The sequence below is a fragment of the Megalops cyprinoides genome, chromosome 19, assembly GCF_013368585.1.
Source record: "Megalops cyprinoides isolate fMegCyp1 chromosome 19, fMegCyp1.pri, whole genome shotgun sequence".
Taxonomy (NCBI): domain Eukaryota; kingdom Metazoa; phylum Chordata; class Actinopteri; order Elopiformes; family Megalopidae; genus Megalops; species Megalops cyprinoides.
In genome coordinates this window covers 19,320,140-19,344,359 of record NC_050601.1, presented here as the reverse complement: position 1 = coordinate 19,344,359, position 24,220 = coordinate 19,320,140, and the positions used below count along the sequence as shown (strand labels likewise).

The window sequence follows — 24,220 nt, the reverse complement described above, 5'->3', positions numbered from 1 at the left end:
TATGGTCCTTCAGTGAAGGCTGAAGCTCAACAGTGTTGTTGCTGTTAGCCAACACCAGGGGGTCATACTCTGTGGAGCTGTAAATGTTAATGGGCACAGTTTGGGTTGCCAGGGTACCCTACATTTCCATGAAGGGTGAAGTGGCTGAGTGGGAAATGAAGAAGCAGAATTAGACTTAGTGTTGAAGTTGTCCTGGCTGTGTTTATGAGATGAACATGGGGTGCCACAGCTGGGTGTCACAGGTTCATCGCATCACGCTTCATCTTCTGTGATTGACCGGAATACAGTGCATGTAATGTTCCTCCTGTGTCTTCCTGCCTTTGCATGATCATCAGTGTTATTTTCTTGTGTTTATTTTTAACCTTTCTCATAATGCGGGCACAGAGCTTGCCAAATCCAGGGTAACATTGTTTAACTAAATTAACACATGATTTAATGTTGTATTTAAACGCTGGCTCTGTTATGGAATAACTAGGTTATTCTAACAAATCAAACCAGGTTCTGCCTTACAGATAGGTGCCAAACACTGACCTGGGACCAGTTTCAGCTTTTGGCTGGAAGTGACTATGGTTACATTATCATGTTGGGGGTGTTGAACAATACTGATTGCAAGTTACTGACAGATTAACGCTAACTTAATGTCGCAGATATGCAAATGGGTAACACAGATGTTCAACCGGGTCCCCCCTCTCCACCTAACTCCCAGGTGAACGAGCTGCAGAACCTGACTGCCGCTGAGGTGGTGGTCCCCCGCGAGCAGACCCCCGACGAGAACGACCAGGTCATCGTCAAGATCATCGGACACTTCTATGCAAGCCAGGTGAGACACCCCTCCCCACCCAGTGGTCAGGACAGCCTTCCCCTTCCGCAGCACGGCGGCTCCCAAACTGCACCCAAAATCCTCAGCGTGGCTTCATCTCATGACCCCGTGTCCAGAAACGGGCAAGAGCACAGGGCAGAATTTTGGATTCTGTGGAATATGAGTAACTTTGGCATCGAGGCTGAAATTTGAATGAACAGAGGTGAACTTTTTCTCAGGTGGTATTAAATGAGCGCACTGGAGATGAATCGTGACTTCATTAAAACAAACTAACAAAAACGTAGCTGGGTGTATGATTTTATGAGAACCTACTGTTGTGGTGGATCATCATGTTGTGTTCCATTAACACCATCTCACCTGGTTGCATTTGAATGGTGTCAATGTTAATTTGTCATCACAGTATGTTCCTGTAAGTTCCTGTTTGTACAGCCAGCCTCTTAAAGGTGCAGGTTTGGCAAATCCCTTTGCTCATTGCCTTACATTACATTACTTGCATTTAGCAGATGTTCTTATCCAGAGCGACTTACATTGGTTACAGTTTTTTACAATGTTATCCATGTATACAGGTGGATATTTACTGACGCAATTGTGGGTTAAGTACCTTGCCTAAGGGTGCAACAGCAGTGTTCCAGTGCGCAACCAAAATGCTTAGGACAAGGAGTGCATTTGCCATGATCTGAACTCATTGTCCCATTGTCTTTGCCCGACCTCTTGTACATGTGTCTCTGCAAATCTCTCACCTTCTATCCCCTCTGTTCCTCTCCCTCTGTCCCTTTCAGCTGGCCCAGCGGAAGATTAGGGACATTCTGACTCAGGTCAAGCAGCAGCAGCAGAAAGGGGGCATGGGGGGCCCTCCGGGACCGCACCCGCACCCTCCTGTTGAGCCCGGGACACAGGGATTGGCCCAGGACGGTCAGCCCGCCCGCAGGAAGTGAGGGGGCGGAGCCCCTCTGGACGGACAGCGGCTGGTGGCGTGGGAGAGAGCGACACAGTCTGACTGGGAGACAGGGAGTGAATGCATGTCAAACAGAGAGGGGTGGGGGAATCGTGTGAGAGTGGATTAAAAAAAAAAAACATTAAACGACAAAAAAAGAACACAAAACGATAGAAAACAGAGACCAGATGCCAGGCCAGAGAGTGACTGGAAATGGGGAAAAGGCGCACGGGGCTGGCACAGCAACTAGGAGATCGACTGGAAGTGTGAACTAGGGCGCCCCCTTGTGTGCGCTTCAGAAAAAAAAGCTGCTCGTGCCTTCAGGGTAGCGCTGGTCTTGTCAAGTCCGTTTGAAGGAGTTGCCTCCTTTTCTTTTGCCTCTGTGGATCCGAAAGGAGGAAAGCTCCCGCTGAAACGCACACTCTGACAGGCCCTCGCAACATCAGTGAGCCCCCCTCAGTCAAAAGCCATTTCCAGTCACTCTTGATTTCAAGGGTGGTTTTTTTAGCAAATAAAAATGAATATATACATACTATGATAAAATTGTGCAGTGATGGGGAGATGGGAGAGGGGGCTGAGAAGCCACTGCCCAGGGTGAGGTAGTGGATCAGGTGATCTGCCTACCCTGTCTAAGACAAAGGGAGGAGCCTCGGCTCTTGGGGCCGCTCTCGAGATCCCCTTCGGGGGACGCTGAAGGGAGGTTAAAAGCAAAGGTGCGCTGAGAGAAAAAGAAGTTTGAAATGCAGTCTACATGAACTTGAAAAAGCAATGCTGCACGCGAGTGTCAGCAAGGTCCAAGACCGCTAAGATCGCGTCGGGAGAGGGTTGTCCGTCCTGGTCGCGGATCTCGACTTTGGAATCAGCGATGGCCCGAGCGTTAAGACTGCAGTCAGTGCGCTGTTCTGTACTGGTCTTGCAGTTCTATTGCAACAGCCAGCTCTCGTGGAAACCATATAATGTAAAATTAAATCAACCATTTGATGAGTGGCTTGCATCTAATGGCAACTTATTTATGGCGATACATATACAGATGCCGGTACTGGACTCAAGTCCCCTAATACATGGCGCACACAATTGGGGTGACAAGGTGTCACCCTTTCTTTCCCCTTCCCAGGGGACAACGTGTTTACCCTACCCTACCGTTTTTGGAAATCTGGGAGGAACCAATATATGATGGAGTAGGTGTTTACCAGGAGGGCATCCTTCTGCCCCCCCTTGCCAGGAATTCACAGTTACCCAACACCTTGGAGACATGTTATTCCTGAGACCCCACTCCCATCGACTGGCGAATCAGATGATTAGCTTTTTCAGTCGTGTTGGCCTCATAAACCAGCTTGTATGTGAGGGAGACTTTGAAGACTTATCATGTTCTCTTTAGACGGGGGGAGGATGGAAATATTAGATATTACATTTTTCGGGAGGTCCCTCCCCCCTTAAAGTGCCTCTCTATGCAGTCTCTGGCCCTGCAGGAGGACCCGCGGTCCTTCAGTTCCACCAGGCTACGACGTCAACGCCGGCCGCTCGTTTTGCCGAAAAGATGCGCTTGTTGTCCCACTTTTCAGTTTCAGTGAATGTGCACCTGCTCCAGGCACACAGGACAAGGCAAAAAAGACCGTTTCTATCACGATTTCACATTGTTTTATGAGATGGGTGTGGCCCAGAACAAGCCCGTCATTTGCCTTAAATGGTCGGCAGACCAGGGTCCCTTGACTTGAAGTCATGAATGTCTGCATGAATGCACTTTCTCCATTGCTTTTTTTTTTTTTTTTTTGTCCGGCCCATAGAAGAGAGGTCGCTGTTCCTCCGGAGACAATTAATGGCATGGAGGTGGCTTCCCTTCTCCCTCTCCCTCCCTCCCAAAGTGCTGCTGGTGAGCTTCTAAAGTCAGAAAAGGGTGTAGTTGGAAGTTTTCACCGTTATGAGATAATAAGAGATAAGAAGCAAGAAAAAAACCTACCTCAGGGTATTGTTACCTCAGTGTTTGTTCCTAACCTTTTTTTTTTCGCTTGCTGGTGTTTTATATAAAAGCTGATAGTCTTGAATATTTTATTTTTTTAAGAAAAAGATGAGAAGTATCTTTCTTTTTATGTTTTGTCTCGTTGCTTTGGTATTTTTTCTGTTTTTTTTTTTTTTTTGGCATGTTTGATTACTTGTTTTAATCAGAATGCCCACGAAGTTACACTCCCAGGTTCCAAACTCTGCTAATAACAATGGGCCGTTTGGTGGCAGTGGCTGCAAACATTGTTATTGCTGCTGTGGAGTGGCTTCTGGTGCGTGCTAATGTTTGCATCAAGTGGACAATGGGGACTAGAGCTGTACGACTCAATCAGGCATTGCGAATGAACATCCACATGCAGAACAGCGTGTGTCCCATATTTGAGAGTATGTTTCAGATCTTTGAAAAATTATATACTTATGTATATATTTTTAAATGTAGAACAAAATTTAAGTCTTGTGGGTATAATCTGAAAGGAAATTGTGTACTGCATTTAAATAACATTCTTTCCTTTTCTGATTATACCTAAATGGACAGTGATCTTAATGGGATTGAGGTGTAATTATCCTGCTGCTGTTGCTATCATGAATTTTGGCTTTGACTGGTTCTGCTTGTGGATTCTCCATATCTACGTTTTCATCTGCATTTTAATGCAGCACACATACAGCACTGTGCAGAACATGCCTGATGTTCTAATCTGGATGTTCTGGGCTCGGCCTGCCAGCCCGCAGTCTGACATCAGAGGGAGTTTTGGTCTGTCATGGTTTTGTGCCACCAGCACAGGGCTGATGCCAGACTGACGGACATGTACAGCAAGGGAGAGCGGAATGAGTGAACCCTTGGCTACACTCAGCCATTTCCCTGCTCCTGCCCGCTGAACATGGATATTTACAGGCTCTGAGTGCTGATCTCACAGCTCTGATGTTCCCATTGCCTGGGTGAGTGTGTGTGAGAGAGAGCGAGAGAGAGCGAGAGAGAGAGAGAGAGAGAGAGAGAGAGAGAGAGAGAGTGTATGTGTGTGTGTGTTATTGATTTGTTGAAATGTTTAAAAATGGAGGGTTGGGGATAGTGGGGAAAGAAAAAAAAAAAGAAAAACAGAAAAAGTTGAGAGAACCTATGGCCTTGGTTTTAATTTTTAATTTTTAATTTTTTTTTACTGTTATGATTTTTTTTAAAGAAACCGGGGATGTTCTAAAACTTTTTAAAATGGGAGCAACTAGCTACAAAACGTAAGAAAAAAGAGAAAAATGATGAATGAATGGAGTAAAATAAATAAATAGATTTAACCTGTACATAAGATGTAAAAGAGCAGCTAAAAAGATGAAAAAGTTTTGTATTTTTAAAATTACTGTAAAAAAAATGAAAAAAATGAAAAGACAAGGAAAGATACTTAGGCAAAACGTGAAAGACCACCGTACGATTCCTGTCAGATTGCATCTTTTACGGCCTGCTGCGCTACATCATCTCATCACAGGTTGGGCCAGCAGCTTTTAATGTGCTCGCTAACCTTCAACAGGAGAAAGTCTATTCTAGTGTTTGCGCTTCCATTTTTAAAGAGACAGTAACTTCTTTTGGGAACCTTTTGTCGAGGAGCACCGCCGCTCTCCGATTCAAAAAATGTTCAGCGGAAACATTTTGGTTGAGGCCGTTTATGAAGACTGTTGTAGCTCAAATCTGGGAACGTATCACCACCCCGTGATACGCGCTAGTTAATGTACAGGTGTATTATTTCAATGCGGTTGTATTTCAAAGTGGGTTTTATTCCAGAACATATGCAATAATAGCCATCCAATCAACAAGCCCCATTCTAGAGTAATTGGAGGCTATTAGTCACACCAGAGGGAAAAAAAAGGTTCCAAGAAGTTTGTGTCTCTTCAAAACCGCAGAGCTCTGTTCACAGACACAAAGACCTGCTTTGATTTGTTCAGACTGCAGCCTATTTTTGTTTATGTCCGTTATCATGTTTTTTCCCCATTATCTTGTTAAACAGCAAGCTTTATTTGGACATGACATCTGGTTACTTACTGTTTCAAAAAAAAAAATAACTAAAAAAAGAGACAACTTTGGATAGGGATAACAAATGACTGAAAAAGTCCAGGAGTTTTATATGATGCAAAGATGAAAATAGGAAAGGATTTTTTTTTCAGGAAGAAGGGGTAGAGGAGTGAGGAGGAGAGTTAGAGGGGGTCATGTTGAGAACAGCGGTTTAGGGGGAGTGGCATTGCTGCTTTGAGATTTGTGAGGCAATAAATACAGATATTTGATAAATACAGTAAGAGAGAGAGGGAGAGAGAGAGATGTCTCTGCTCTATTCCTGGAATGCTTTGCCATAGACATCAGGCCTTTATTAACACAGTTCTCAAGATCAGTCATGAGTCTTACCACCCTCTGAATCTCCAGAGGGTGGTAAGACTCCAAGAATGCAATGTAAACTTCTTTTCCAGGTCCCTCTCTCTCTCAGATTCTGTACCATCGTTAACCCTCTTTTCCCTGTGCTGCTCCCCTCCCTGTCCCCTCCCTCTCCCCAGATTTGGGACTTTTTTTCTCAGTACACCATAAAATGAGGACTTCTTAACGTATTGGTTTTGAGTAAGAGTTGTTTCAGGGGTAGTGGAAATCTACTGAGGTCATCCTCTCTGCTTGGCTTCATTTGTGCCTGTTTTCTCATTTTTCCGTTCAACCCCTTTTTTTGTTTTATTATTACCGTTTTATTTCTGTTTCTTTAGCTTGGAGTAGTTTTACAATCATGGGTTTTATTATTTCAAAAATGGCAAATTTAAAAGTTTAAAAATTCTAACGTGTAACTCACATACGAAGCGTAAGACAAAATAATAATTGTGCCAAACTACTTTTACTTTTCAAAGATAGGAAAAGGATTACGTTTGAGCCACAATAGATAACCTGATGATAAAACATGTTGTGGAACCCGGTTCACTTTATGAGTAGCATGCTCTCCTCCAGTACTCTCGGATTCCGTGAAGCTAGAATGCTAACACGTTCCTTAGCCAGGAAGTGAATGAGAGTCCGTTACTGGCACGGAAATGCCATGTATTTCTGCAAACAAAAACAATTCCACAGATGTGGGCCTTCAGTTTTTTTTTTTGTTTTTTTTTTTAAATGCGAATGGGTGGCAGTTGCACCAAAACTACATGCAAGTGACACCTTTACTGGCTGTCTGTTACTCTAATTAGTCTGTTTTACTTCAGTAAAAAGGTACCCATCACCCACCAGTCAGAGCATGGACTTTTGTTTGCTCCAGAAAGAGTTTCTTTTTGGTCCGTGCAAACAGCAGATTGAGCTGAGAAGACGTACACCACACTCAATGCTCTGGGTGTTACGTACAAGATGCGTAACGGGTGCTACACAGAAAAACCAAACCTCACACATAACCTTGGAACGCTACCTCAAGACTTAGCCACAAGATCGTTTTTTTTTTTTTTTCTCTCACACCGGACAACAGCGAAAACAATGCATTTTTACAGTACCTTTTAGATTTTGTTAATTTATTTCTATTATTTCTCTCATTTTGGTTTTATGTTATCTCTCCAGTTTAGAGTTGGGACAGTAAAAATGTGAGGGCGGGGGTTAGGGGTTGACTTGTGAGAGGAGCAGGGGGGTGGGGAGGGGCGGTTTCAGCTAGAATAGGGGCAAATTGAGGAATGAAGTCGCGCTAAAACCCTAGCGGTGCTATTCAGACAGAGATCTTATGTGGAAGAGTGGAATCGCTCACGGTGAACTTGTCATGTTAGTACTGGCTTGAATGGGTTATGGTATGGGTTTGGTATGCTGGGGGCTGATTGGTGACAGTGGTGACGTACGTTGGATCACACTTCTCCAGACTGACGTGTGTTTTGTACTGGCCAAATACATCACAATCGCTTTGTGTGATGAGCCAACCGTAGAGGTACAATGTAGATGCTGAAGATGTGTAATGCCTCTATACCTCACAGCTGAAACAGCACAACCCGTCTCCCTTATGCCTCCTCAATATTCTACAAAACATCCCAAATATCAACCGCTACCCCTCTGGCCCTGCCCCATCCCACAAACCCTCCCCTGCCCTGCCTGCTTCCCATAATCCTTCCCCAGCCCCAAAGTGGGTGGAGGCCTACTTTGTCTTTCTAGTTACAATAGCAAGACAAGCAAGCATAGCTGGCTACGATTAATGTGCCGGGATATTTACACTGACTAGTTACCATAACTATCTAGCAACCAACACAATCACACTCACTTGGTTAAATAGCTAGCTTGACTGATGAACTTAAGAATTAGCTAGCTTTGCCAATTAAGGTAGGATTGTGTAGCTGGCAAAATAAATAAATGAATAAAAAGATGTAAATACATAAGTTTTACTCATCCACGCTGCTGACATTTCTGTTCATTATCGTAAACCATTTGGTGGGTAAACTCTTGACTGCCACAACACCTCTTTCCATTCCTGCAGTGGTTCTCTCGTCAGTGCATGTGCGGTAGCCCCATTCACATAAAGGAAACCGGAGATACAAACAGACGCTCCCTTAATAGGGACCGAGACAGAAATACCTGTTGATAACCAGTGGGACTGCGGCTATGAGTTTAGCATTGCTCTGATCTGTGATTGCCAGCCCCACTCCCTTCCCACACTCCCTTCATGGTCCTAGCCCCTTCCCACAATCCCCTTCGTTGTCTTCACTCCCTGAATCTAGGGGCACAATATCTGTAACCATGTAATTTTTTTGTTGATCTACCTCTTAGGAAAAATAGCAAAAACATAAAATAAAAAACACATCAAAAAAGTTTAAAATGTCAAAAAAAAAACTAAAATAAATAATAAAACTGGGTAGTGGCATCTCCATATACTGTAGTTAATAGTCTAAAAGAAAAATAATTTTACTTCTTCCAAAGATGATTTTTTTTTCTCCATAGAAGGGGTTTTGAAAATATAATTGCAAGGAAAAAAAAAACTAAAATTGGAGAGCTGAAAATTAGTCGTTTTACTTAAACAGAGAAATAACTGTTATATTTCATTATTCAATTGCATTTTGTTCATTAGACTTCTATCTTTAACCTCACACACTTCATCTTTTGTTTGTTTTCGATTGCTTTCTAAAATGACATGGGATTGTATTTCTTGTGTTGGATGCATTAGAACTCTTTCTCTGTGAACTGCTACATAATACTCTGCCAGATGTTTCAGAACAGCATGATATATTAAAGAATTGTTTGGAAAGAATAGATCCATTTCATTAGCTGCGACACTTGAGAGGAAGGGGGAGGTGGCAGAATGGCTTACCCTCCCTTCTACAACTCCCTGTGTTTCAGCACCTCTGAACTTTACCTTCTGCCTATTTCGTTAGTTCTTATCATCACTTGTTTTTTAACTCCTTGTAAACAAACAGACCATAGAAATGAATGTGTTATTAAAAGAAGAGAAAGCGGAACTTGTGTGTCTGTGTGAGTTTTTATTGTAGTCACTGTTAACCCTAGATTTCATCATTTAGACTACTTCGGTTGCTGTGCCTATTTCATTCCTTTCATACACATGCATATATGCATATTTTATTTCCAACAAAGCTGAAATACTATAGATATGTTACTGCATGTGAAGTGCTTAATTAAACCAAATTTATCTGCACATGTGGACATCAGAGGTTACAATGCATTAAAAGATGCCTGGATTGTCGGAAGAATAACATGGTATAACTTGGCTAACTTCAATGAGTCATATCTGAAAATGAATCTTAAATGAATCACTTCTGGAGTAAGACAGACACCTTTAAATGTGTCTGAGCAGCTACCTCAATGGGACAAATAAATGTGTCAAGTTTTACCAGGAGCTGAGAGCATACTGCTCAAGATGATCTGATTTCACACTATAGCAGAATGTTGAACTTTCATAAAATTAAGATGATATATTTAGAATGACACTATCTGAAAGCTTTCAGAGTTTCATTTATGTCAGTAACTTTTGTAGTTTAAAAAGTCATTATGCATTCTGTGAATATTTTCAAATAATTTGGTAAAAAAAAAAGGAGGTGTAGTCCCCAAGTCATACAAGACCATCAACTAAACTGATGCACCTACATGACAAATATTAGTAAGGATAAAAAGGATTCAAAAGTTATTTTTATGGATTTGTTGTGCATTCTGTTGGAATACTATAAAATTCTGGCAAATTTGTGTCAATTCATTCAGAAGTGAACAGAAAAAAAATCATCTATATTGCTTGTAGATGGAAAGGAGAGGAACATGGAAAACTGCAATGCAGACCTCTGAATCTTCAAGTGCCATTGTATTTTTAAATGTGTGTTAATGGCTATAGCTGATCACAAAATCTGGGTAATAGCTGTTTAAAGTTCATTTCTCCTGGCTTCACCTTGCACCGAGTTTACACCTTTCCACGCTCCGGTGCCTCATGGTATGCGGAAATTACCTGTCTTTTTAGACTGTGACATTTGGATGGTCTTACACGTATAAATCTCTCTTCACCTCATTCAAGGAGGAATTTAACGACCTGTGCGGCTGCTTCAGACAGGGACAAGCTGAGCATGGAAGCATCTCTCAAAATGCAGAAAGGACTAGTGCAAACAATTTCATCCTCATCAAATTAAATGAAGTGGTTTATTAAAGTTGCCTTGTTTGTTTAGATTTCAGCTCTGCACAGCAAAATTATTACTGTTAAATGAACTCTGGTGGAATAAATTTGAACCCGGCTTGGCTCTAAGTTTTATTTAACACCAAATATTTTGCTATGGGACCATGGAGCTGCTCATTGAGAGAGCACTAGAGCTTGTATCATGACAGAAACATATCCTTTTTCAAATACTGCACTGCAGGTTCAAGAACCAAAGAATATAATTTCCCAGCTGAGAAAGTCTATAAAAATATCATAAATCCTCTATCAACATATGAACAGGCTAATGAAATCTCAGAGAAGAGGTCAGGAAAGGATTAACTGGGAGCACATTGACGTTTGCAGACTTAACCACTGTCACCGAAGCACAGCAATATAGCATACTTTGACTTCATGTCTGGATCGTTCAGTATGTCTCAGATTGTAGCACACTGGACACTCACTTAACATTGTCTCTCTGGCCTCCAGTAACCCTGGGAAGCTCTCACTACATCATCCTTCTGATCCTTCAGCCCAGTTTACTGCCAACCTCCCACTCAGACACAGAAGGCAAACAGGAAGTGGCCTCTCCGTCAGGAGCAGGCAGAGAGGAGGGCAGCTGCACACTGCAGTCACTGGTGACTCAAAGGGATGAAAGCAATGAGCGGATAGAGGGCCGGGTGGAGAGGAAGAAAGATGCAGGCTCTGCTTTGTTGAGATTTCTCACTAACAAAGCCCCAGTCCGGACAAAGTTGAGAATTCTGTTCAGAATTTTAAAATACTGGTTTTAGATTTCTGTCCTGTGCCAATAGTTCCTTGGATGCTCTCAGAATGACATATTCAGCCTGAGGTGGTGCCTCTCTACAACAAGTAATATTGTTCTGGCCAAAATTCATTGATAAAAATGTACCATACTTTGTAAGCAGTTAAACTCTGACTGCCTCTTAACAGGTGACAGGTACATTTTTATGAAACATGCAGATTGCAGTCTCTTCTGATACCCAGAATCAAGAGGAAGATGTTGGACTGGTTGGAGCTTGTATCAGATAGCTTGTTCAATTCAAAGTTTTCCTCTGCAGTATCCAGGCACATGTTGTGAGGAATAAAAACTGCAGGGATTGCTTAAACATTCCTGTTGGAGTGGAGCAATCCTTTAAGACTTGAACTAGAAGACACCTCCAACACTTTCCTGGCTGCCTTCCCTTGCATCTCTGCATCCTTCTCAAATAACATTCAAATGTAGTCATTAGATGTTTAGGTATGCTAAATCTTCAGGCAAGTACATAACTCTAAGAGAAGGCATTCAAGAGTTAGACTGAAGACTGATTCAATATGTGTCTGTCTACCTCAGCATTTCCCAAACCTCTCCTGGAGGACCCCTTGTCCTGCATGTTTTAGATCTCTCCCTGCTCCAACACAACTGATTCAAATGATCAACTCATTATGAACTCCTGAAGCTGTTTAATAACGAACTGGTCATTTAAATCAGCTGTGTTGGAGCAGGGAGAGATCTAAAACATACAGGACAAGGGGTCCTCCAGGTGAGGTTTGGGAAACGTTGGTCTACTTGGACAACGATGGCTCTATTGAATGTGGACAGTTTGTGTATGGCAGGTCCTATCAACTAAATGGTGTTGAGATTTAAACGGCTGACAATTACATTGCACATCTATTCGGGGGTGCTTGCCCATAGGGTATTTACTTGTGTTGAATCATCAAGAATCTCTTTTACGCGACTCTACTTTTTTTTAGATTTTATGAACCTCGTAGTCAATGATGTTCAAAACTTAACGTATCATAAAGCGTACACTTCCTCTCTGATGATGAGTTTCCTTTCAGCACCGATAGGATGAAATGTAACCAATCAGCGGTTAAGCCGCTGATTTTCAACTGGGGTTTGAAGAGAGAAAATGGCGACTGAACGAGCTCAGTTGTAAGTAGCTGTACGGCTAGTTATTTGTTCATATCTTTTCAAACATAATGTATTATGCTTAGGTAGCGCAGCTGCATACATAGTTTCACGAAAAGCCATATATTACAGTGAAGTGATTAAGCGTTCTGTTGAACTGATTTTTAAGAAGGAAGTATGCGGACCGTTGCGTTGCATTGTTGCAAGTTAACATTAGCTAACATAGACTAGTCCAGTTCCTGACAGGTTGTCCGCTTACTAGCTGTATTACTGCAGATTTTTCTAACAAACTAACGTAAATAGATCTGACACTGATTGACTTGGTTACCTACCTATCGTGCTCCCTACAGATCTTGAACAAGTCCGTGTGAGGGTACAGTGGCTGTGTTGTAAACACAGGAACAGCCACATAGTGAGCTAACGTTATCTAAATTGTCAACGAGCTATAATAATGGTCAGGACCCTTTCATTAAAACGCCCATACATAATTTAGCACGATTAGCTGTCTTATTGTTGGCGGTGTAACTAGCCAGTAGTTGACTTGGCTAGATTCCGTAATAAATACAGAGATGCACTTTGTTTACATGTAATACTTCTATGTAGCAAATCTTATCTTGGTGATTAGCTTTAGCATTTTCAACTAACTCGCTAAACCATGAGATTTTGCTGACACATGGGCGATTTTATCTGACTTAGCCAGGTGTCAAACTAGGTGTGTACGGTAACGTAAGTCAATTAAGAGGTAGGTATAGATATGGTATAAGGTTAGCCACTGAGGTGCTCATAAATCTACAGTGCCGATTAAGCTTGAGTTAAAAAAAATGTTCCCGATCCCCTGTTAGATGGTAGCTGATGCTTCTCTGCGTGTCAGTAACTCGTCTGTTTACACCGTCGCTGTGCATCTACAGATTGCTGAGCTGTTGCGATGCTGCGCGGAAGGATGTTTTCCGTGGGACCGAGGGTCAGGAAGCGGGAGAGGCGGAACTGCCCGCCGCCGTGATGGTGCCATATCTGAAAGTAAGAAAAGGCATAAGAGCGAAGTTATGACTTCACTGAAAAATAAGTAAAAATGCGTTAATCCATAACATACATGGAAATGCCTACATCATATACTTAAGCAAGGTAGTAATAACCCCCTTAACCACTTTGCCAGTCAGCTATCCACATTTAAAACTCATACTCCACACTTAAAAATCATACGAGCCAAGTGTAGTTTCATCACAAAGTGTATAAATGTTATGACTGTCAAATTTATTAAGGTGCGTGAATTGCGTCAGGTCTCTTGACATAAATGGGGTATGTGGTGGATTCTGTAGCATTTATAGAATTATATAATGACCTGACAACCACCTCTCCAAAAACAGCTGCCTGGGGAGTTGAAATATTCAGTGCAAAAAAGCTGTTTAAACAGTCATTGGTTAACTTGGGCCCACCACCTGGTAGGCAGAAGGCTGCTCTGACAGTCTAAACAAGAGCACAGGTGAGTGTGCCTGAGTGTCTCCTCACCAGAAGGGTCTCTGTCAACAGAAGAGGGATGAAGTTGCCCCCTGTGAGTGTAGCTTTCGGCTATATTTACTATAGAAAATAGGAATAGGAAAAGCTTTGCAGGCTGCAGTCCTCAATACATATGGTATAGCTCTGGTATTGGTCAATGTTAAAATCCAGCCTAAAAGCTGCATGTAGCAAGTGTAATTTTGTTGTCCTGGACAATGACTATAAAGCTCTCTTATCTTATCTTAAAATATTCCCAAAATTCAAGCGCCTCACATTTTCTATTTGGTTACCAGTTGGGGTTTTTTTTTTTTTTTTTTGCATATTTTTTAATACCAGCTGGTTTACAGTGTGAGGTAGTGACATTCCCCATATTCCCTTTAGATGGCAGTATTGTATTTCAAAAGCATTTGTGGGATTTTAATCTAATTGGCTATAACCTGTTTTTTGTTCCTTCCCCAGTATTTAATGTAATACAGTGCTTCTGTCCATATTACGGTTTAATCCTGACATTACATTGTTATGTGTTCCATGTATATCAATAATACGATATGCAAATATTTCCTGGACATAGTCGTGCTAAGGTATACATTTCAGTCTGAAGAAAAAGGGCTATACTGCCTCCCACACTCACCGTACACCCAGGAGACATTCTCATACACACAGAAGAGGTCCATAGTGTGTCACGCCTGCACAGACATGAAGTTACACACAGTACAGGTTATAATGTGAAGCCATTTAAACAAGCAAAAAATGCAAAAGTATTGTTTAATAAAGTTAACAAACCTGCATCGGCTAGTATACATAAATGCATAAAGGCATGAAATGTATATATTTAACAGCATGTGTGTTTTAAGATGTAATAACTTGTATGTGCCACTAGGTGGGGATATAGACTTGCAGACTGTCAAGTGGCTCTTGATGGAAGGTTGCTGCTGAGATTTTGAACTGGGAGGGGGAGGCACTGTAGATGGTTGACCACAGTTTTGTTTGTATGTGTGTGCGTGTGTGCATGCACGTGTCCGTGTATGCTTCCAGGATACCCGCAGGAAGCTGAAGGTGGCACAGCTGCAGTTGTGTGTAATGGACTACATGCTGCATTTGGTGGAGAGCATGGAGTCACCTGATGTACTCAACCGTTCCACTCTGGACGCAGGTGCTGCCCTAATATATGTCCTAATATATGCATTGTAAGGCTGATGAAATGCATTCACATACACTTAAATAAGCATTATACGCAAGTGTACAGAGTCCTACTTTCACAGCCCAGAGAAACCCAAACATTTAACTGCAGGTCAGACCTGGCTATAATCACATTACATTATATTACATTATTCTCATTTAGCAGACACTCTTATCCAGAGCAACTTACAGTTTTACCCATTTATACAGCTGGATAATTACTGAGGCAGTTATGGGTTAAGTACCTTGCCCAAGCGTACACCAGCAGTACACTAGCAGGGAATTGAACCAGCAACCTCATAGTTATGACTCTTGCTCTTTACCACTGCACCACACTTCCTGCATGAAGTGCGGCCTCTTGCGTCCACACTTCTGAAAATATTTCATGTGGGCACAACTTATGCATAAACAGGCCATCTCACAGGTGATAATCAACATGCACATAAAGATGTGATAAATGTACTGTAATATTTGGGCAGAGGAGTGAATGTGCATGCCCCAGATTGTGTCGGTGTTATGCCCTTGAGTGCAGAAATAGGTAGAGAAAATGGGTGGTGCATCACTTCATTGATTTACTGCTAAGAAAAGAGAAACAGGTTTGGAGATCGATCTGCCTGGTTTGTACAGGTCTTCCTGCTGGCAAGCTCAGTCATTGTAGTCCCTGTGCTTAATTTTAGCATGTGTGCACAGGGGTAGTGACTCGGATGCTGACAGAATCTAGCCAGGTGAGCTTGTCAGTTGGCTGTGTAAAACAAAACATTTATTTTGACTGTAATGTGTAGATGAAAACATTCAGTACCAGCAGTAACTGAGATGAACATAACTAGCTCTACTAAGCTGCTAACATAGTTGTGTTCATTAGACTGAGCAGGTTAAAAAATGATTGGCACATAGATTTCCAGCAGTAGCTGTTTTAGTGTACACTGGTATTTTTACATGGCACACAATGACAGTTTGAGTATATCCGTCTCACAAGGCGTAATCCACAGGGACAGCCTGCGAAGGAAAACAAAGCAGAGTGCGTCTTTGGTGCATTTTGGACAGCACGCTTTATTCCTGAATGAAATGAGTAGGAGCTGCATTAACTGTTTAACCAGATTCTGTGCGTGGTTAAGGTCTCTCCAGTGGCCTCCACCGTTAGGTGTGCCTTCTGAGTACGAGTCCCGGGGACAGGTGCCCTACCTGCCCTGATCTTTAAAAATACATGGGCACAAGCAGAATAAGGGCAGTGCCTAAGCTTAGTGATCATGTGTGACACACCTGCTTCCAGTGCACAATCTCACAGCAAAAACGCAGCAGAGCGAGCACAGGTAGCAACCCAAACCGCACCGGACCGTGCCGCCAGTCCGTGCAACGGAAGCGGTGCTGGCGGGCGCGTGCGGGATAGAGGGAGATCTCGGGACACGCGCAGTGAGATCTGTCACTGTCAGCAGGTGAGGACGGCCGCGCCCGTCTGAAGGAGCTGAAGAGCGAGCACATCGCCGGCCTGCAGCGGGCGCAGGAGCAGATCGCCGCCCTGCAGGGCAGGATGGAGCAGGTGGAGCTCAAGAGGGAGAGGCTGGAGGAGCTGCTGGCCGCCCTGGAGAGGAAGGTAGGGCAGCAGAAGAGCGCGCGCAGTCACCCGATGACACAGTGCGCGTTCTCAGGAGAGGATGGTGGGGGACGCAGGAGAACGCAGCCACATTATGCATGCACTCAGCACAGTTTAGGGCAGGCCTTAGGAAGCCTTCAGACGAGAGGCTTCAGTCATACGAAATGCTTATTAAAAGCTTTGACTGCAGCCATGTTGCACCCAGATCAGCTTTCTGGACATGTCAGAGTTCCATTTTTTTGAAGCCCTGTGTAGGCCTGTTAGACCTGTTCAATCTTAAAACTGGCGAAATGAGATCTCAAATCTCTCTAACAAGGTGGTGGGCAGACTACACGGTGCAAAAAGCTGAGAGGCAAGCGGTCATTTTTAGAAAAATGTTCGTTTTTTGATGGATCACAGTTTTTTTTTTTTTCGTCTGTTCTCCTAAGCCTGCTGATATACTCGCAGCTCTACCATCCCCACTGATGGCAGCATAGCCTGGGCTTTCCCTGATATTAAGGTTCACTTTCCACTGCCCTGTGTTTAAAAGGCGCTTGACTCATCTCTCACACATACGACTGAGAAACATGCACACACAGACTCACTGTCACACCTCGAAAAGCTCACAGATTTTGGTGACATTTGTGGTGTTGCAGTGTCGTGAGGTGGTGGCAACTCGTGAAAGGGGAGCTTGCCACCCACCCACCCACCCCTAAGTCTTGCTCTGATAGTGTGGCCTTTGCACACTAAGTCAGATTTATTTGTTTCATTAAATCTGAATTCAAAACCAGGGAACTTGGTTATAATAAAATGAATACATCTGAATTGGCAAGCAAAGACCATGCCATCAGATGACTAATTCAAATTCATTCAGTGTATGAATTGCTAATTCAGATGTATTCATTTTATTATAGCCAAATTTAAACTCACGGAGCTTGATTATAATATAATTAATGAATCTGAGTTTGTGACCAAAGGCCATACTTCCAGATAACTAATTCAGATGTATTTGTTTTGGAGCTACCAAGTTTCCTGGTTTTGCGTTGGGATTTGTATCTTTTTTGCAACTTCTGCATCAGGTGCTTTCAATGGCGCACTGGCTCATCCCTCTGTCTGAGAACACTAAAGCAGCGTTGCTCATGCCAGAAAGCTCTGCGGCAGCACAGCATGCATAGTTAAGAGATGAAGCCGAAATCAGTAAAACAAGCTCAAAATTGGGTCAAGAGATATAACATTATGTAAAAACTTTTTTTAAATTTTTTTTTTGAAAGGTAATGGGCCCCGTGACAATGAAAGCGCGCGCTGTTCTGACTAGAGCTTCCTGAGCAGTGCATGGCTCATCATAATGAAACGGCAAGATTTTTACATGGAACATTAATGGTGGCACTCGCTTAAAAGGAAGGCCTAGTCATACCCTGCATCTTAACAGGTAAAATGGCACATTTATAGAGACTGTCAAGATGAAGAGGCATAATGGTGAAATGGACTGGAAGGATTCGTTTTTTGCAGCTAATTATATAAATAAAAAAAAGGCGTAGTAATTCTGTTTAGTATAATGTGTAGCTCTATTATGGTGAAGTAACCCCAAAGTGAGATGGGGAGAATTACTTATTTAGAGGCTGTTGTTCATAGCAAAAAAAGCTCAAGCAAGTAGTAGGGAGAAAGGGCAGGAAAGCATTTTGTACTTTTAATCAAGTATTTAGCTAGATGGCATGCTTGATAGAAAGTAGATGCAATATGACATTAACTCAAAAGGACATCCATGATGACAGTAGATGAACAGTGGTTGGTTGGTTGGTATCACCTGTATGATGATTGGTTAAGCCTCATGAAAGAAAACGCATTCTATTCCCATTGTCACAAATTGCAAGCGGGGGTCATTTTTTGATCTCATGTCACATGGAAAAATGATAAATTTTGTCATCCGCCACTGATTCTATGTTGTTGCCTGTAAAGACCATTCACGCACTGTGCTTGGGCATGTCTGGGGGCACAGGGTGCTTCCATTCTGGGATGAAGCCCTTGATATTTGGTTGGGACGGCCGTTCCCAGTCTGACTCCGGCTTCTTGGGCACAGGTCAAACAATTATCAAACATTACAAGTCATGAATTTGCTCTTGTGTCAGTTGGCGTCATTGCTGCTGCCAGATTCCTTGGTTGTGTTTGGAAGAGCCCTGCCTCCCCAAATTGGGAAATATAGCTGGACAGGCCATGTCATGGAAACTGTACAGTAGGAGCACATGCAGATAGAAAACTTAAGACCCTTTCTTACCTGCTATAAGCTGGTGATATGAATCATTGTGGATAGCGTTTGTCTTATTTTTATTCATATGTATATATTAACCTGGAAGAGTGTAGATAATAATGTTGTGTTCCAATCTAGTTCTGTCCAGGAAGTGGGAGGAATCTCATTGTCACTCATTGAGCTGTAAAGCTCTTACGCCCCAGGATATTGTCAAGGGTGCTCAAGAACATGTGTCTTTTCCAGAGAGAGGAGGTGACGGAGAAGGAGAGAATGAAAATGCAGAACAGGAGGGCAGAGGTATGGAACAGTGAAACCACATCTTCCCCTTCCTTTTGCACAAAACCACTACTGTTTGCTGAAGGGACCCAGAACACATGCATACTGATGTATTTTTGTTTCCCAAATTCTTCATTACCAAACTCCTCCAGTCGTTTACTCAGCTTGACTGAAGTGAATTTTAGCATAAACTCGCACAGCTCGTCTACTCTGAAACATATTTTACTGCATTGTTCTTTGGAAAAATGCATCAGTGCACATGTATACAAATAATTTACTCATTAGCCCAGATAAGTCCATGGAAGTGCCCTAACATACCTGCAGCCCTCTAAGAACTGTGTGTGTGTGTCAGTCCTAATATATAGAGCGTGCTCCACTGGGAAGATGCACAATTGACTGACAGGGTGTCATTTTTGTAGGCAGTTTTTATGTTAGAGGAGCATTTTATACAGGTTATCATTTGTTTCTCCAAAAATAGTTATGATAATCTTTATAGGTTCCCTTTATCTTTTATAGTTTCACTGTACCTATTAGCTGTCAGGCCTGTTGGATAACTGAAAGCTAACCCTGTGTTTGGTGCATGCCTGTGCTCCCCTCCATGCAGAGGCTGAACAGCGTGAGGCTGCAGGAGCTGGAGGAGTCCCTGCAGGCGGGGCGGACGGCCCTGCGCCAGAGCGAGCGTACCATCCTGGAGCTCCAGGCCCAAAAGGACGCGTGCCTCGCCGGCCTGGACAGCTGGGCGCTGCTGCAGGACGGGTACGGGTCCACCCGGGTCAGCCCGGGTCAGCCCAGAGCTTGAGCTGGCTTCCGAAGATGTCGGTGTGAGGGGCGAGTCACATTTGGCCCATCCCGTGAGGTCTGGGGAGCTGGATTCCCCCGCTGCCTTCAGCAGCACTTACTCAGCGTAACATTCTAGGGGGAAGCCCTTCATCGGCCCTGGAAATGAGGGTGCAGAGAGCATGCATCATTAGCCATTGGCGAAACTTGGTAAAATCGCATAGCACCGTTCCACAAAAAGAACACTAATGAAGCACATTCATATTCAGGGAACAGATTAACATTAGGCGGTAATGTATTATTCATTTGATTATCCAATGCCACTGGTACTGCTTAGCTTTCACACCTAGCGTTTTTTCTGTGTTTTGTCTGTGAGTTTTGTGGGAGCAGATGAGGATCACCCGAGTGTCTCTCGGGAACGCGGTGATCGAGACATCGGCACAAGTGTTGCGACGGGTGGATGATGATCAATCCACTTCAATCGACAGGGCTATAGCGTGCCAATAATGACGCGCTAAGAGCTGGTTTGAGCCAATCAGAAAGACTGACTGTGCCCTTAACTGCACATAGCTAGTCTTTTTGATCAGTTTAGGTCCGCTCTGTGTGAGTCATTGGCACCCAGTGGCCCTGCTGATTGAACGATCTGTGAAGTTTCAGCCTCCTCTCGTGCCGCCCGAGGGATCGGCCCGGACTGTTTCGGCCCTGATGGTGTCGGTCCCTGTCGCCTCGCAGGCTGCAGCGGTCGGTCGAGATGAGGCTGCAGTTCGAGGGGTGCCTGCTCCGCCTGGTGGGCCGGGAGGAGGTTTGCGTGGAGTTGATGCCCCGGGCGTGCCGGCCCGACCTGGCCGACCTGAAGCCGCTCTGTCTCTCCCTCACCCTGACTCCTGACGGCCTCTTCACTCTCCAGGTAACCGTGCCGTCCGTCCCCTGGCCTCCTACGCAGGGGTGACCCTTCAAATCACAGAGAAACACTGACACCTCCCCCTCGCTTCATTCGTCACACATTTTCAAGGTTAGAGAAATGAAACGCAAAGCGCTGTGCCTCCAAATAGGCGAGGGTGTTAGCTCAGGTAAAGGCGCACAGTGGAGTTCGTTACCTTACCTTACGAACTCGCCAGTGAGTTGAACGATGTCTCAGAGTTCAGTTTTAAAGGCAATGTCAGCTGCGTGGCACACTGAGTCACGTAGCTTAACATCACAGTGACGTGTCGGCGCAGCTCATTCAGCCTTGGCATTCACATGGATGTGCTTCTTCATCTATTTGTCAGGCCGCAAAGGAAATGGCACTGTGGTGCTGTCTCCATGTAGTCTCAAACTCTTATTCGTATGTTGTCTGAAATGGAAGGTCTCGGGTTACTTTTTAGTCCCATTTCCCCCAGAATGCGCCATCTCATTGTCATTCAGTGAAATATAAGAAGGCTCTTGCCCTTGAATGACCGAGCAGTCTTTGTAGTCTTAATAAAAGGGGTGCGCAACAATCCATGATGGCAGTGTGTGCCATTTATGCAGCGTTTTGACAGTAATGCATGGTGTGATTTGGGGGAATCGACAAAAACCCAGTGACAACGGTTTGCATTGGTTTCCTGACACATCTTTTCCAATGTATTGATATACATGGTTGACCCGGTTATCAAAACGTCTGTTCAGAACTGGGTGGTGGAGCCCTTCCCTGGGGAGCCGCAGTGTGGTCACTCTGCCCCGCCTCTGTCTTTCTCCACCAGTCCCAGGGTGCTACAGGGGTTCTGGATGAGTCCTTGCAGGGGCCCCTCACCCAGGTGAGCGCCGCCCTAGAGGAGATCATACAGCGTTACCTCAGCGAGGGGGAGATGCTGGCCGAGATCCAGGGACTCCACCAAAGGTAAAGCGCCAGGTGTTGGCAGCCAAACGAATCGCCCTCATCCCCCTGACTTCCTCTGTGTGCAGGTTCCATCTGTCTACCTGCAGGGTCCTTCTCTGTCTACCCTTTCTGCCAGCAGGTTCCATTGCTGCACATTATCTGTGTGCAGGTTCTATCTCTCTTCACCCTGTCTGTGTGTTTCATCTCTCTACAGATTCCATCTCTCTGCTTTGGCTATGTGTAGGTTCCATCTCTCTGCCCTGTCTGTGGGTTTCATCTCTCTACAGATTCCATCTCTCTACTTTGGCTATGTGTAGGTTCCTCCTCTCTCTACCCTTCCTGTGGGTTCCATCTGTCTACAGGTTCCATCTCTTTCTGCCCTGTCTGCGTGCAGGTTTGCCATTGACTGGGACCCAGTGCAGAGGCTGTTGATCTTCCTCAAGTCTGCCTCAGTGGTGTGCCACCTGCGTGTGGAGGACGGCTACCCCAACAGGGGGCAGGCCTCTCTGCTGTCTGTGCGCAAGGAGAGGGACTGCCCTGACATCAGCACCCTGCAGGTGAGAACCTGACCTAGGCTCAAAATTCAAATCCATTTATGCTGGTCAGCAGTAACAAAGTGTGTAAGAGTTGGAGAAGCGCCCATCTACCACTTATAAAATGACAGGTTTGGTATGAATGCTAATCTTATTGGGAACGGTCTTATTGAACACTTAGCTAGAAACTTCACTTAGCTGCTCACAGGACAGACACGGGGGACAGGAATTCGTTTGACTCATTTGAAGAAGCGTGAGGGCCTGGGTATGTTCCTGGAAAAGTTCACGTCTTAAACTCAAAACACAATAAAACAAACAGGATGCTAAACATGAAGGAATGCCATTACAGTTTAGATTTGATGAGGGGAAAATGAAAGGATGTGGAATCCAGCAGGGCCGCAGACCTTATTCAGAGCTGCACTTAACCTGTGTTACCCTCCCCAGTCTGTGAAAAACACAGGAATCCGCAACAATCCATAACCATAATTTGCTGAAAATGTTTATAATGTTTTTAAAGCTAAAGACAAATCTACTGCATTGTTGTTGTTATTGTTACTATTATTAGTAGTAGTATTCATAGTCAATAACAATAATTTGGCAGACACTTTTATCCAGAGTGAATTAGAACCCTGTTGTGGCAGTATACAGTATATAATACATGTCATAAAAGCAGCAATAACATTGGCATGAAGGGCGTGTGTACAGAACAGTAAGACCAGTAATTACTCTTTGGAAGTTGTCATCTGTTACAGTATGGCAGCCTGCCAAATCATTTCTTAGAGGAAACTTCATCTCTTTCACCACAGAAGATAAATCTGATTGGGTTAAAAGACTGGGCCTTTAATTCTGTCTGTCACCCGCTAACACAAACCATACTACCTCATCAAGTTATTTTTTTTTATATAACTATGATCAGTTGGAGGAAAAAATTTGGCTTAAGATTCAGATGATGGCATTTTGAATTTGGAATCGGAACAGGGACATTGTTATCGCATCGATGGGAACATAATAAGGAACAGTCCTTTATCACATCAGTTAAAAATCCACCAGGGTGCTGCTCAAAGATAACTTCATAAACAACCGTCCAGGACATTTTATATGGACTCATAAACTGTGGAGCATGTGACCAACACACAGCATATTGATCATTTCCTATAAAAATCCCCCTTTCCCATATTAACTAGAAAGGCAAGGTGTTATTCTGGATATCTCAGTATCATTACTCCAAAAAGCACTGTGTCTTGTGCCAAACAAATATCCTAGAGCAGATGGCTACCCAGACACAAATCTGTAAAGCCTCTGTCCATTATCCATTTGACTGGAATTTGTTTCATTCTGACCGTACAGGATCAAAGTCAAACATTCCTTTAGTAACATGGAGATTATTCAGTTTAATGTACTTGTTTTCTTTGACAAGTTAAAGAAAACTAATCATAGCTCTCGATGCAGAGCAGACACTTGTGAGAGTAAGCTGGTCCTCTCTCTTCAACAATGAACCATTTTTGAGTAGGCCCTCATCTGTTCTGTTGCAGTATGACTCCCCCACTGCCTCTGTAATACCCAGTGGATTCAGAGAGGTAACAGCCTAGGGAGTGAGTTCTTAATTTCATGCACAGAAAGTGCCAAAGAACTATGGGAAACGTACTGTACTTACTGAAATGCCACCCAGCCTGCCCAACCATTCTGTGTCCAAAGTAAAACAGTGGTTTTGTAATGTCTGGGACATTCATGTGAAATAGGGCTTGAGTGTAATGGAAAAGTGCTGATATTTTAGGAAAAGGGGAATATACAAAAAGAGAAGTGTACATTTGGGCACTGTTTAGTTTGGCAAAGTTTGACAGAGGTGGCAACAGAAGCTATGGCAGGGTCACTTGGCGGTGGGTAACGGAAGTGGGGCTGTAGTCTGCGTGTATGAGCACGTGTGTGCTTGTGTGTAGAGTGCTGGATGCTGACAGTATGTTTTGTGTGTCAAGCCCCCCCAGGTGAACCCCTCTTTGACACAGTGGCTGGTGTTCCTCAGCACTTGTCCCGACCTTTGACCCTGCTGCATCAGCCTGC

General features: G+C 43.7%; 1 protein-coding gene across 1 annotated transcript in view; it reads left to right on the top strand.

Moving 5' to 3' along the window:
• LOC118794661 (insulin-like growth factor 2 mRNA-binding protein 1) overlaps window positions 1–24,201 on the top strand; it is a 74,958-nt gene extending 50,757 nt beyond the window's left edge. Inside the window, exons 14-24 of the mRNA XM_036552910.1 lie at window positions 707–820; window positions 1,600–1,751; window positions 13,160–13,268; window positions 14,781–14,898; window positions 16,358–16,515; window positions 18,983–19,036; window positions 19,620–19,771; window positions 20,525–20,699; window positions 21,514–21,650; window positions 22,024–22,186; window positions 24,136–24,201. Coding sequence (XP_036408803.1) covers window positions 707–820; window positions 1,600–1,751; window positions 13,160–13,268; window positions 14,781–14,898; window positions 16,358–16,515; window positions 18,983–19,036; window positions 19,620–19,771; window positions 20,525–20,699; window positions 21,514–21,650; window positions 22,024–22,186; window positions 24,136–24,201 — 1,398 coding nt within the window. The remainder of the gene's footprint in view (window positions 1–706; window positions 821–1,599; window positions 1,752–13,159; window positions 13,269–14,780; window positions 14,899–16,357; window positions 16,516–18,982; window positions 19,037–19,619; window positions 19,772–20,524; window positions 20,700–21,513; window positions 21,651–22,023; window positions 22,187–24,135) is intronic.
• The last annotated feature ends 19 nt before the right edge of the window (window positions 24,202–24,220 follow it).